Here is a 13,034-nt window from a genome sequence, read left to right on the forward strand (position 1 = left end):
GGTCTGTGGAAGTTGACTGGCGTCTGCTCGCAACCAGAGCCGCGCGCTTCTAGGGGGATCCCCACACAGACGAAAGGAAAACAGCCCCAACGAGGAAAACCAGGGCGAAGCAGAGCAGAAGCCCAAGCCCCTGTGGGCCCCGAAGCTTCTCGGCGCGTGCACCCAAGAAGTGTATTCGAGGGTGGCCACCGGCCCTGAAACCAACGGTGAGGATTCTGGCTTTACTGTGTGTTTGCTTTTGAGGTGGGATCTGCCGTGCAGGCTGGAGTGCGGGGGCACCTCACGGCTGCCACAGCCACGACCTGCAGGGCTCAGGCACTCCTTCCGTCTCGGCCTCCCAGGTAGCTGGGACGGCAGACGTGCTCCACCACATCCAGCTAATTTTTTGATTTTCTGCAGAGACAGGGTCTCGCTATGTGGCCTAGGCTGGTCTTGAACTCCTGGGCTCGAGGGATCCTCCTGCTGCAGCCTCCCAAAGTGCTGGGATGACGGGTGTGGGCCACCGCGCCTGGCGGAGGGCTTTGGTTTTGGGAACGTGTCTTCAAGGAACTAACCCTGGATGGAAAGCGGAAACACGAATGTAAGAAGTGAGGCCGGCTGGTGTGCCTGATGGAGCCAGGGAGCTCGGCTGTGGGAGGGATGGCAGGTCACCTGTGCAGCGCACGCTCTGTGGCCGGACAGACTCCTGGCCCACACAGTACCCTTGTCCATCAGCAACACGGAACGACCGGGCAGTGCTGGCGCCTCTCTGCTCACCACGCGTCCCCCACATCTCTGGCCGGCACTGCCGCAGGACAGCTGTCATCACAGCCTAGACAGGGGCACGGGTGGCGGTCTCCTTTCCCCAGGGCTCGGCTGCTCCCCAGCCCGGGTCACCGACTGGCTCTGGGGCAAGCGCGAGGGCCCAGGCGCCTGCTCAGCACCCTGGACACCCCACGACACGGGGACGGTCTCTGCCCTCACCATGCCTCAGTTTCCCTGTGCGCCCAAGGGTGAGGTCAGAGGCAGTGGCTGCCGAGGGAACTGCCTCAAGGTGGGCAGGCACGTGCCTTTCTTGAGGTCAGGGCCAGGCCAGCGTGTGGATGCCAGTGCCACGTGCAAGGCATGTGTCCTCCCCCACGGGTGGGTTCAGGACGTGTCTGTGTGTGGGCCACACGCATGTGACGTCAGCACTGACACTCGCCTGTGGGGACGCCCCCTCGGGCCTGGGCTGCCTTCCGGGTGGTCCCTCCAGGCACGGGACGGCCCCTGTGGGAGGCAACGACGTGACTGCCTCTCCAGCCCTGTTCTCTCCGACGTGAGACGCACCTGCCTGTCAACCCATAAGAAACGCTGGATCCCCCCACCGGGCGTGACCATGCTGGGAACCGCCATCCACAATGTCAGAGGAAGAGGGCCAGTGCGCCTGGAGCTGTGATCTGGAGCTATGGACTGATTCTGCTGATGCCACCATGGCCACACGCTCTCTTGGCAACAGCGTCACCCAGTGGGTTCAGAAAGGAGGATCTTAGCTTCATTTGAGACTCAGGAAGTCCACGTGCAGGTGAGTGACACCGGGATGCTGGGTGATGGTGAGATCGGGATGTCAGACAGTACACAGGGTCCACAACAGAAGCTTTAAGTCTCCCCCTCCCTCCCTGCCCTGAGTCCCAGCGCCCGTGTTTCCATCCACAGGTGTCTTCACAGACGGCCTGCCCAGCCCTGAAGCCCTGGGCATTCGCATACTCCCCGTCGTCCTAGTGTCTCTGGTCTGGCCTTTCCCGGCGAATCTTCCAAGCCTGTGCTCTAGTACCAGACAGATTAACTGCTCCACGGGTTTTCATCTTACTGGCACTGACCCAGCCCTCCGGTCTGCTGAGGCGTCTTTCGTTCTGATTCTCTAGACTGGCACACTAGCAGCCTTTCTCGGCGTCCTGAGAGCCACAGGCCTTAGGAACTTCCTCGACTGTCAGCCCAGACACTGGAAGAAATACGAACCCAACGGCAGACTCTGATGACGTAAAATTGAAAGTATCTGAGTCTTGTGTCTTCCCTGTTGATGGGTTGGCTGAATCTGTGTCCCACTGTGAGGAAGAGACATCTGCAGACGAGGAAACGGAGGCTGCGAAGGGCAGACAGCCTGGCTCAGGGCCGTGCCGCCAGTAGGTCGAGAGGTCGAGAGAAGCGTCTCTTGGTCTCAAAACTGTCTCGCTCGACTTTCTGGCTCACAGTTGACAGGACGAATTCACCAGGTCTCTCCACTAGCTGTCACCCATGCAGGCAAGCTGATGGCCATTTTTAAAAGACTTGCATTACGGAAGAGACAAAATCCAACTACCCTACTTGCAAACAAGCCATTTTTACCCCAAAGCCATTCCTGTGAGCACATGACAAGAGCCAATCAAAAACCTGCAGGCAGAGCCTCAAACAGAGACCCCCAAGACGAGGACAAAAGCTTGGGTTTGTTCTGCAGCTGCCAGGACTTCTGCATCTTCACAACTGCACATCCCACAGTGAAAGCCACAACCTGCCGTGAGATGTCAAGTGGTCACAGCCCTGCCGGGTGACCCACGACGGGACACAGGAACCAGGTGTCACGTTCACATGCCGGACAGATGTGTGCGTGGCCCATGGCTCGGTATGCTTTCTCTGTGAAAATTCTGAGGCAAAAAGTCCTTCCAAAAAGACAGTGTGCACACCAGAAAAGACAAACGCATGTGCCTGGCCAGCCCTGCCAGAGCCAGCCACCAAGTCCTCTGGGTCTTTTCATCGTCTGTGCACATCTTACTTCTATTGGCACAACAGAGTCATGCTTTTCCCCTTAGAAATGTACACCCCAAGATGGGGCACAGTCCCTGTCCGTGCTGAAAAATTTTCTTTTTTTTTTTTTTGAGTTCGCCTAGGCTGGAATGCAGTGGCATGCTCATGGCCACTGCAGCCTTGACCTACTGGGCTCAGATGAGCCTTCCATCTCAGCTTTCCAAGTAGTTGGAACCACAGGTGCACACCACCACATTCAGTTATATTTTTTTAATTTATCTTACAGATGAGGTCTTACCAAGCTGTCCAGGTTGGTCTCAAAACCCTGGGATCAGGCAGTCCTCCTGACTCTGCCTCCCACAGTATTGGCAGTACAGGTGCGAGTCACCGTGCCCAGCGAGAAAATAATTTTCTATTTCTAATCACTCCCCTCTAAAATTGTCTTTCTTTCCTAATGTAACAGTGAGCACACTGTAATTGCAATGACACTGCATTTTAAGAAAGGCAGAGGTTGATTTAAATTCATCTTTTTCTTTCCAATAAATAAACTTCAGGGCTATAGAGCATTAACATAAAAGTACAAGCGAAAGGTTGAAGAATACAGTCTGTGTGTTGAAAGCTAAAAGTAATTTCTGTTCATAAAAGAGAAAAAGCAGCCGATCAACAACGTGGTCCCAGCAAACAAAATGTCCAGTTTCCGGTGTTTGGAAGCAGTTTTAAATAGGTCAATTTTTCTTTCTATCTTTCTTTAACACAGCTTTGCCCAAGATATGGGTCCTTTCCGCTTAAAAGTTTCACATCCCACAGCTCAGACAAGTCGCAAGGAAAGGCAGGCCAAACAACGGGAAGACTGAACGGGTGTCCTCAGACATCTAGGAGGTTGACTGGACAGAGACACGGCTAAGTTCCCAAATATCTCTTTTATTTGTGTGGCTGCAAGAGCAGGTGACTTGACGAGGGATGTGATTCTGAAATGCATCCAGGAAGTAAGTTCTACATGGTGAATGTAAATAAAGTTCGCTCAATTGTAAGTACAATTATAGTAGGAAGAATTCATACCCACCTGTAACTATATTTTAAAATTAAAAAAAACTGGATGAAATACCTAGTATTTCTGCCACAGAGGACCTGCAAAGTTATGAGACACGGTTCTCTTTGTTCTCAACCTTATCTTGGTATGTGTAGCCCAGAAAATAGTAAAGTTTGTAGACATTGTGTCTGTGCATTCAACATGAATTAAGCACCTTGGGCAAGACTGTAAAGACACAATCCCAGCATGCAGTGCAAACGGCGCGCCTGTGCATTAGAGGGTGGTCGCCACCCTTTCTAGCATCAGGGACCAGTTTTGTGGAAGACAGCTTTTCCACGGACGGTGGTGGGGGAATCAGGAATTAGATTCTCATAAGGAGCGTGCAACTCACAATGGGGTTCGTGCTCCCTTGAGAATCTAATGCTGCTGCTGACTTGACAGGAGGCGGAGGTCAGGCAGTGATGCCAGCAGCGGGGACAGGCTGGAAGCACAGACAAGGTTTCACTCACTTGCCTGCTGTGCAGCCCGGTTCCTAACTGGCCACCAGCGGTAGGGCTGGGGACTCCTGCATCAGAGCACGGGCTAGGGAGGTGTCCCAGGTGACAGGAGCTGTGCTTATTACCTTGTGTCTTCACGGGGTCTGAAATCTGGCTCGGGTCACTGATGCCATAGGCGTTTGCTGCCCGCACGAGGAAGAGGTAAATGGCATTGGGCTTGAGTCCCTTCACGGCAAACGTCTCCGTCTTCACACTCTCTGCCACAGTCTGCCAGCTGCTGCCCGAGGCGTGGCTGTGGAAGGACTCATGTTAGGACACGCTCACGTGATGGGACATCGGAGAAGGAACAGCCAGGTCGACGCCTCCGCCCACCTGAAGGCTTCTATGACGTAGGAGGTGGGCGTCGCTCCTGAGTTCAAGTTTGGCTGCCACGAGAGCGTCACCATGTTCCTGCCGACGTCTGTGACTTCGGGCTTGGAGGGGGCACTTGGGATTAAGTTAGGGTCTGTGGGTCTTGGCGGCTGCACCGGAACTCCAAATTCTAGCACGCGGGAGAAAGACAAAGAGAGACGTTGACATGTGTACAGATAGGCAAGTGACGCAGGCAGCCCCATCAGGTTCGCACGTCAGCCCCCTGGCAAGGGCACGGCTGCCCAGAAGCTCTAGCCCAGGTAGGATGTCCTCTCCATGGATGCCCTCCCCACACCCACAGACAACGCAGGGCTCCCACGTCAGCCCCTTCAAGGACACAGCTGCCTGGAGTCTCCAGGTCAAGCAGGACGCCCTCCCCAGAGCCACAGGCCATGGGGCTCACACAACAGCCCAAAAAGGACACGGCTGCCTGGAAGCTCCAGCCCAGACAGGACACCCCACCCCCTCACCTTGGACCTCAATGTACGCGCTCCAGGTCGCCTCGCCGCTGGGGGTGGACGCTATGCAGGTGTACCGGCCCGTGTCGCCCAGCTGAGGAAGAAACGGAAACAAGTATTTGGGGCCAGTGTGAGCTCACGGGGCTGGAACAGCAGCCACAGGGCCACGTGTGGTCCAGGGACATGGACAAGTGCACTCAAATCTGCAGAAGCCTCCTCTTAATTGAATCGATTGTCTTGCACACAAGGAACATATTTCACGAACACAGAACAAGACCTGATACAGTTATTCCAACTGTACAGTGAAAACATAATATTCGAAATGTCGTTGTCAGCGTCAGGGAGAAGGCCGAGGGCATGTGACTCAGCTCAGAAGGTTCATACGGATGACGGAACTGCATCCTGCTTATTGAGTCACAGAGCAAGGCCAGTCAAGTTTGGCCCATGGCCATTCTTGCTCTTCCGTAGTTTATCAGAGTCATGCCTGCATGACTCTATGGGACAAACAGATGTTTATGAACAAAGGATGGGCAAAAGGAGTGTCTCCTTAACGTAGTCACCATTTCCCCCCCATTTCTGCTGAACCTCTAACTCTGGCAGCTTAAAGTCAAACTCCAGCTGAACATACATTCTGTCCCTTCCAGAGACTGGATGACAGAAGACAAAGGCAGGTCACACGTGGGACATCGTCAGCAGCACATGGCTCTGCTTCAGCTAGCAACCATTTGCAAGGACACTTTGTCAAACCAGGACGCTGTCCTCTTGCTCTGGCCATTGCAGTAACAAAGCTACCACAGTTGCCACAGAAACACATGTCAACTCTCGCATGCAGTGAGCTGCGACGCTGGTCCCAAGTCCAAGGAGGCCGCCCCCAGCAGCCCTCACAGCAATGGAAACGTATGTCTCCTGTGGCCAAGACTGATGTTCCTATGCTCAGGGACTTCTGATTTTGACCTAAAAAGAAGATGAAAACGCAACCCACGCCACCCCACCCTGAAGGACAAGGGGCGGTCGAGACGCCCTGGGAAGGTGAAGCCTGGCACAGCTCAAAGCCCGTGGCTTCCCACCAGTTCCTGTCCTGATCTGAATGTGCACAGTGTGGACATGGCCACATGGCTTCTGTCTGCGTGCACTGGATGGTGAAATGCCAAACCACATATGCACCGCAGAAGAATGGCACGCGCACGTCGCGTAGCACACAGCCCTGAAAACGCCCGGCATGACCCTCACGAGAGTGACACCAGGCAGCCGGGGGGGGGGGGGGGGGGGGGGCACTACCTCCCCCGCCAGTCCAATAACACCAGGCTGTTAGACTCCCTCTCCTCTTCCATCTGATCTTCAGTTACTTGCCATGGGCTAGGTTCTGAGTCTGATCATTGCAGCCACGTACAATGAAGAATTTGAAAAATAAAGCTCCAAATTAAAAACACACGAACACTTCTGATTGTGCACATCATTCTTTCCAAACTTTACAAGGGGACAGCTCACTACTGGAGGCAAAACCAGAGTGGAGCATGCAGCGGCCAGGCCTGGGCCCTTCTGGTACCTGGATCCTCTTGAGGACAGGGCTACTCCTGGTCCCCCAGCCCTCCCAGGCCCTGCCCCCCTCCGGTCGCCGGGCCTCTCCCAGCACCCTACCCGCCAGGTACCCGAGCCGCTCCAGGTACCTTGGCGTATCGGATCTGCAGCAGTCCACTCTCCAGATGCTGGATGCGCGAGTCCTGGGTGGGGACGAGGACCCCGTCCTTCCTCCACAGAATCGTGGGCATGGGACTGCCTGTGGCCACACAGCTGAGGACAAGTGTGCTGTCTACTGCCACGGTCTGGTTCACAGGACCCTGCCGGATGACCGGGGGAGGCCGGTCTGCCACCACTGCAGGAGAAACACAGGAGATGGAGCTTGGCCAAGGGTAGCGGCGTCCTCATGGTCCAGGAACAGCAGCTGCTCTCAGCTCTGAAGCAGGCTCAGGAGAGCGACACAGGAATTAAAGAAAGAGACACACTATCGGAGCGCATCCCTAGGACGCACTGAGCCCAAACATAAGAAGAGACACAATGTCAGCCATTCAGATGACGTGCCTGCTGCTGTGTCCGGAAAAGCGTTCAATAAGCACGATGGAGCTGGGCTCGGTGGCTCAGCCTGTAATCCCACACCTTTGGGAGGCTGAGGTGAGTGGATTGCCTGAGCCCACAGGTTCGAGACCCGCCTGGGAAACTTGACGAGACCTCATCTCTACAATAAATCAAAAAAATCAGCCGGCCATGGTAGCGCATGCCTGTAATTCCAGCTACTCGGAAGGCTGAGGCGGAAGGATTGCCGGAGCCCAGCAGGGGAGGTTGCGGTGGCCGGGAGCGGCCACTGCACTCCAGTCTGGGCGACTGAGTGAGACTCCAACTCAAAAAGAAAAAAAAAAAAGCACGATGGGATGGGGGACAGTGATGTGTACACACAGTGGTCATCAGGGGAGGTGTTTAGACTCGAACATAGGCAAAGATCAAACACAACACAAAGCCATGCCTCCCAAGAAAACACCCGAGACGTTTTAATAAATGCAACCAACCCAGCTTGACTGTTCATAACTGTTTTATGTCCAACAGGAAAAGAGAGAGGGTGCCGTGTCAGCGTGTTTACGGTTCTGGGCTCAAAAAGGTGCTCTGGACTTCCATAATTTACACACTAATGTGACTAGCCTCCCTGCATCTCTGTATCTACCAATTCTTTCTATTAACATACACATGGGTGAGAATGACCCAACTATAACACATTCAAAGAAATGGGAACATGGCCCAAAAGCACTGCTGGGAGGCTCAAGCAGAGGCCCCGTCAAGGCTTCGTCCCCACTTGGCAGATACCACACTCTCCCCGGGACAGCAGGATGGGCTGATTCTGACACCCCAAGTAGCAATTTTCACATTCAGTAGAATGTCACAGTGCGAGGCAACTTCATCAGCTCTAAGAAAAAGTATCCCCATTATTATGTGAAAACCCTAAAACCTAAAATCTTTAACTGGAGTCAGTCGTTTTTTATGGAAAAATCTAAAACAACTGGTAGAACTGGTAGGCCGTGCCCGGGAGAAGTGTTATCATCTCTGACTTCAGTGATTTATGGGACGCTCCAAAGACACTGTCAGTGAATCAAAAGAAAAAATTGAAATTTCAGTAATTTTTATTAATTATTGAGTTGTAACATTCTGGATATTAATTAGAAATTTATAAACAGACACAAATGTACAGGGGAAGGTCCTAAGCAGCCAGGTTAAAGAAAACTGGTTGTCCAGGCAACCGCATCCTGGATGCAATCATTTTCAAAGCTGGATGTATTGTGTTCAAAGTTTGATGCACCAAAGACTTTCACAAGCTGGAGTCACTCTTCAATTTGTTCCTCATTTTTCATGCAATAATTATTAGCTTTGTGCATTCAAACTTAAATGGTGGGTGAGGCAATGACTGCACTCCAGCTTGAGCTTCTTGGCCCTCCACGCCTCGGTGGCAGGGACCTGCGGGCACATAGAAGGCTGAGTCTGAAACCTGGCGGGAGTGTCTGAGACACTCCATGGTGGAATCCTGTAAGCCAATACATTCCTTTCCTTAGCATGTTTACGTCTTCTCTACATTATCTGTTGAGATCGACTAAAGTCAAATTAGAGTTTCCTCCAGATAAGTATGTAAAAACAATAAAATATCTTATTGCACTGGGGTTTTTATAAGACCCATGCTGTCAGAATGTCCCCTTGATGTAAGAATGGATAAGCATGTATTTCCAGACACTAACTGTAGAGAGCTTCACCATAACAGATTATAACCAAGTTCCGTAAAAGCGTGGTTTATACTTGGTCACCTTGTCACACTCGGAGGCAGTCCAACGTCTGGGGACTTATCCAGGTTTCTGCATCTTCATGGTTCCTTCATGCTGGCATAATTCGGCCCTGCCCACACCTCCCATGCCCGCCTACTGATGCCCTTTCTCTGGCATTTATTTCTGCACAGGTGCAACGTGTAGTTCACAAAAACAAAGCCAGCAAAGCATGGGCTCCACCTGCTTTTTGTCTTTGGGCAAGTTCCTTAAGTTCTCCATGCCTCCGTGTTTGAATCTGTCAAAGAGGGACAATGATGCTTGTCCCACTGGCTCAGGGACTGCTCTGAAGACAGACGCGGGATAACAGATGTAACCGTGCGTGGCGCTGCACAGGGTCGGACGTGCGCGTGCGTGTGCGGCAGCAGCTCCACCGGCTGTTCTGGTAAAAAGCTTGTATGCAAATCAGAGGTGAGAGATTTCAGGGTTCGTTCAAGCAACTCGTGTTTTTAGGGAGAGAAAGAGAAACCTTTAGATGCTGTCTTGGGCTAGAGTGGAATACGACGAAACGCGTCAACTAGCACACCTGAAAACGCAGAGACTTAAGAGTCAAACCTAAACACAGAAGGAGACAAGTCTCACCCGAGGGTCAAGGATCAGGCCTTGAACTAGCAGAAGGAACGATCAGGCCACTGAACGGAAAGTGTGGAAAACAGAAATGTGCAACGCTGTGGGCAGCTGCGTGACTCTGAGTCTCTAGAGAGCGATGGGGCTGCGCCGTGGAATGCCCACACCTTTTCTTCCTGCACAGCGGCTGACAGCGGCACATGGCCCTGGCCACCAGGGGGTGGATGGTGACTGAGGAACTGGGTGAGTAGCTTTACTTAATTGTAAGCAGCTTCAACTCAAGTTCAAAAAGCCACAGGAGGCAAGTAGCGACCCCACTGGACAGCCCAGACTTATGTTTAAATATCATTTCTGCCACATATTCTTGGAGTGATTTACGTACCCCCATCCACTGACTCAGTTTCCACATTGGCAAAATAAGATGTTGCCCAAATAAGATTCAAGACCATTCGTGTGTGAAAAGTTCTTAGCATAGTGCCTGGCATTATTAAAAGATAAGTAAACTTATCTTTTAACTGATTGATAAGAACAGTTGCGTATTACTGCATTAGTATAAAAGCAACAGTGGTCACTGGCAGTGGAATGGGTGTGACAGGTGGGAAATCCAGGTCCAGACGGGCTGTAAAACGTCACCGGCCTTTTCCTTGCATTCAGTGATGGACTTCAAGATGCCCCAAAATGAGGGCATGAACATCAGAAGGTAGTATTTTATCAGCTCAAAAATAATGATCATGAAGACATGTCAAGACATGTAAATGTATTTATGAAATAATCTTAAGTGAAACAAGAACAGAAGATGGCACTCACACACCGACTGGTTCACGTATGAAAAATTCACACCAACAAACGTCAGAGCCATCACAGCTGTCATCCACTCATGAAGTGCTTTCTAACATCCTTCTTAGACATCCAGGAATTAGGCTGCAAACTACTGTTATTTCATTTTAGAAATCAAACCGGGAACTCCGGCAGCTCAAGAGACTTGTCCCAATCAAGTCTCCCTTTTCTAAATAATTAAGATAACGCTTTGCGTAACTATAGCTTTTGTTATACAACTTTTGTGAGATGAATACAAGTGATTTCAATTTTATGCATCCTGCAATAATCCTTCAATTTATTTTTTTCTTATATCCTAGTAATAAAGAGAATATGGATTTTCACCTAAGGAGAAGCCCCGAACGTGTGTCTGGGTAAAATGCCACCCGGGGCAGCTTAGCCTAGAAAAGCTCATTCCGGAGAGCAGCTGCTCTGGGCATTGTGTCTCCTTCTGCCTTTGCCTCGGCTGTTGGCCAACAACAAAGAGGGTCAAGAAGCTGTCAACAGGCCCAGAGGCTCCGGCTGGCAGTCATCCTCCTCTCACAGTCAATGTGGTTTTATCTGTGAACATGAGTCCATCGTTGTAAGGTGTTTGTACGTCAATAAACTCCAAAGTAAAAAATTAAAAAGTAAACTTTAAAAAATAGCACCGGGGAGGGGAGCGGCTAGACAATAAAAATAAACTAAAAGTTGGGGCGAACTGGCCACCAGGGGTGAGTTCCAAATTCACAAATTCAGGGGAATTGTGTTTGTGTTTGTAATTTAGTAGAAGTTCTATGCATAATCGAGTTTCACAAATACAAGCAATTTGTGACAACACCACGTCAGCTGCCACGCAGAGATCTGTGCTGTCAATTATAATTATAAACATGGCAGGTATGTGAGAAGATATCCCCACAGGGTTTTGGGGTCTTTTCTCGTGGACACCCACTGCCTTACAAAGTTGTAGTTACAACTGTCTGTTTATGCGCAAGTCTTTGCACTACCCTTTCTTGACTAAAGTCATCATGCTGGCTAGCGTCATCATTGTCAAGTTCATTAGGATGTCTTCCCAGTCACGGTTTAACCACTGCAACGGGCTTCAGACACCGTAAAAACATTCTAGGCCATTCCAGCGGACTGGAGGCAGCTCCTGTACAACGTGCACAAAGGTGGGGTCAGTGGGAGCCTTTGGGGAGACGGCCCCACCGCTGGGAGCACTCAGCCCTGAGCAGTCCCTCCTCCCTGTTTCTGTGTTCCTCCCACTCATTCAGAGAGTATCTACGGCGGCTACATGCCAGAGCCTGACTGGCCACGGGGTGTCTGTCAACCTGTACTGGCAGACCGGGGTCCTGCACTCCGGGAACTTGGTGTCCCCATGAAAAACAGAAGGACGTAAACAAAGAAGACAGAAATGCACAGGACGCAGCACCTGTGGAGGGCTAGGGTGTGAGCCTCCATCTAAAGAGCGAGAGCACGCATCTCAGAGGGAACGGAACGGTGAGTCAGTGGGAGTGGCCTTTGCCGAAGCCTCAAGACAGGCGGGGGGCACAGCGGGCTGGAGGGAGCCAGAAGTCGCCCGCAGCACAGGATGCCACGCTGAGCCCGCGGGGTCCCGCGAGGAGCGGCGACGCCACTGAGGAAGGTGACCGTCACCGTGGATATGGGAACGATGGCAACGAGATCGTTTTAAAGCATTCCTCTGGAGCACCTTCTTTTTTATTTTTGGAGAGGGGTCTTGCTCTGTTGCCCAGGCTGGAGTGCAGTGGCTCGATCACGGCTCACCGCAGGCGCCACCGCCTGGGCTCAGGTGATCGTCTTGGCTCATCTCCTGAGTAGCTGGGACCTCAGGTTCACAGCACCATATCTGGCTATTTTTATTTTTATTTTAGAGGCAGGCTCTCACGATGCTGCCCGGGCTAGTCTCAAACTCCTGGCCTCAAGGGATCCTCCTGCCTTAGCCTCCCAAAATGCCAGGATGACAAGTGTGAACCACTGGACCTGGTCGCAGAATTTCTTGAAATTCAAATGTATCTATAAAAATCTTAGCCAACATTGTATTTGATGGTGACATATTTAAAGCTTTCCGCAGGTCGGGCGCAGTGGTTCATGCCTATAATCCCAGAACTTTGGGAGGCTGAGGTGAGAGGATCACCTGAGCCCATGTGTTCGAGACCAGCCTGGGCAACTTGGCAAGACCTCATCTCTACAATAAATCAAAAAATTAGCCGGGTGTGGCGGCACGTGCCTGTAGTTTCAGCTACTTGGAAGGCTGAGCGGAAGGACTGCCTGAGCCCAGCAGGTCAAGGATGCAGTGGCCGTGAGCGTGCCACTGCCCTCCAGCCTGGGTGACAGAGTGAGACTCCAACTCAAAATAAGGAAGGAAGGAAGGAAGGAAGTTAGCTTTTCCCATGAAGTTAGGATCAAGAAAAAGATGTCCACTATCACTAATTCTGCTCACTTTATTGTAGGACAAGGCAATGCAGGACAAGCACGACCTATAAAAGATATTAATATTGAGAGAAAGAAGCAAAACTGTCTCTATTTGCAGTTGACACATTTTGTTTATAAACATTTCAAAATAAGCTACCTTCAAACCATTAAAAATGAGTGGATTCAGCAAAGTTGCAGGGCAAAAGGTTAATATACAAAAGTCAATTGTGCAATTAGGCACCTTACACGA

At 51.4% G+C, this 13,034-nt stretch overlaps 1 protein-coding gene across 1 annotated transcript in view; it reads right to left on the bottom strand.

Annotated features, from left to right (window-relative positions):
* Window positions 1-13,034, bottom strand: part of ROBO1 (roundabout guidance receptor 1) — a 145,242-nt gene that overhangs the window by 58,005 nt on the left and 74,203 nt on the right. The window contains exons 12-19 of the mRNA XM_021718761.1: window positions 6,803-7,008; window positions 5,148-5,229; window positions 4,639-4,807; window positions 4,392-4,558; window positions 2,507-2,654; window positions 1,178-1,248; window positions 652-798; window positions 35-194 (exon numbers count right to left, since the gene is read on the bottom strand). Coding sequence (XP_021574436.1) covers window positions 35-194; window positions 652-798; window positions 1,178-1,248; window positions 2,507-2,654; window positions 4,392-4,558; window positions 4,639-4,807; window positions 5,148-5,229; window positions 6,803-7,008 — 1,150 coding nt within the window. The remainder of the gene's footprint in view (window positions 1-34; window positions 195-651; window positions 799-1,177; window positions 1,249-2,506; window positions 2,655-4,391; window positions 4,559-4,638; window positions 4,808-5,147; window positions 5,230-6,802; window positions 7,009-13,034) is intronic.

The sequence above is a fragment of the Carlito syrichta genome, unplaced genomic scaffold (genome assembly GCF_000164805.1).
Source record: "Carlito syrichta isolate Samal-C Ts95f unplaced genomic scaffold, Tarsius_syrichta-2.0.1 Scaffold313410, whole genome shotgun sequence".
Lineage (NCBI taxonomy): Eukaryota > Metazoa > Chordata > Mammalia > Primates > Tarsiidae > Carlito > Carlito syrichta.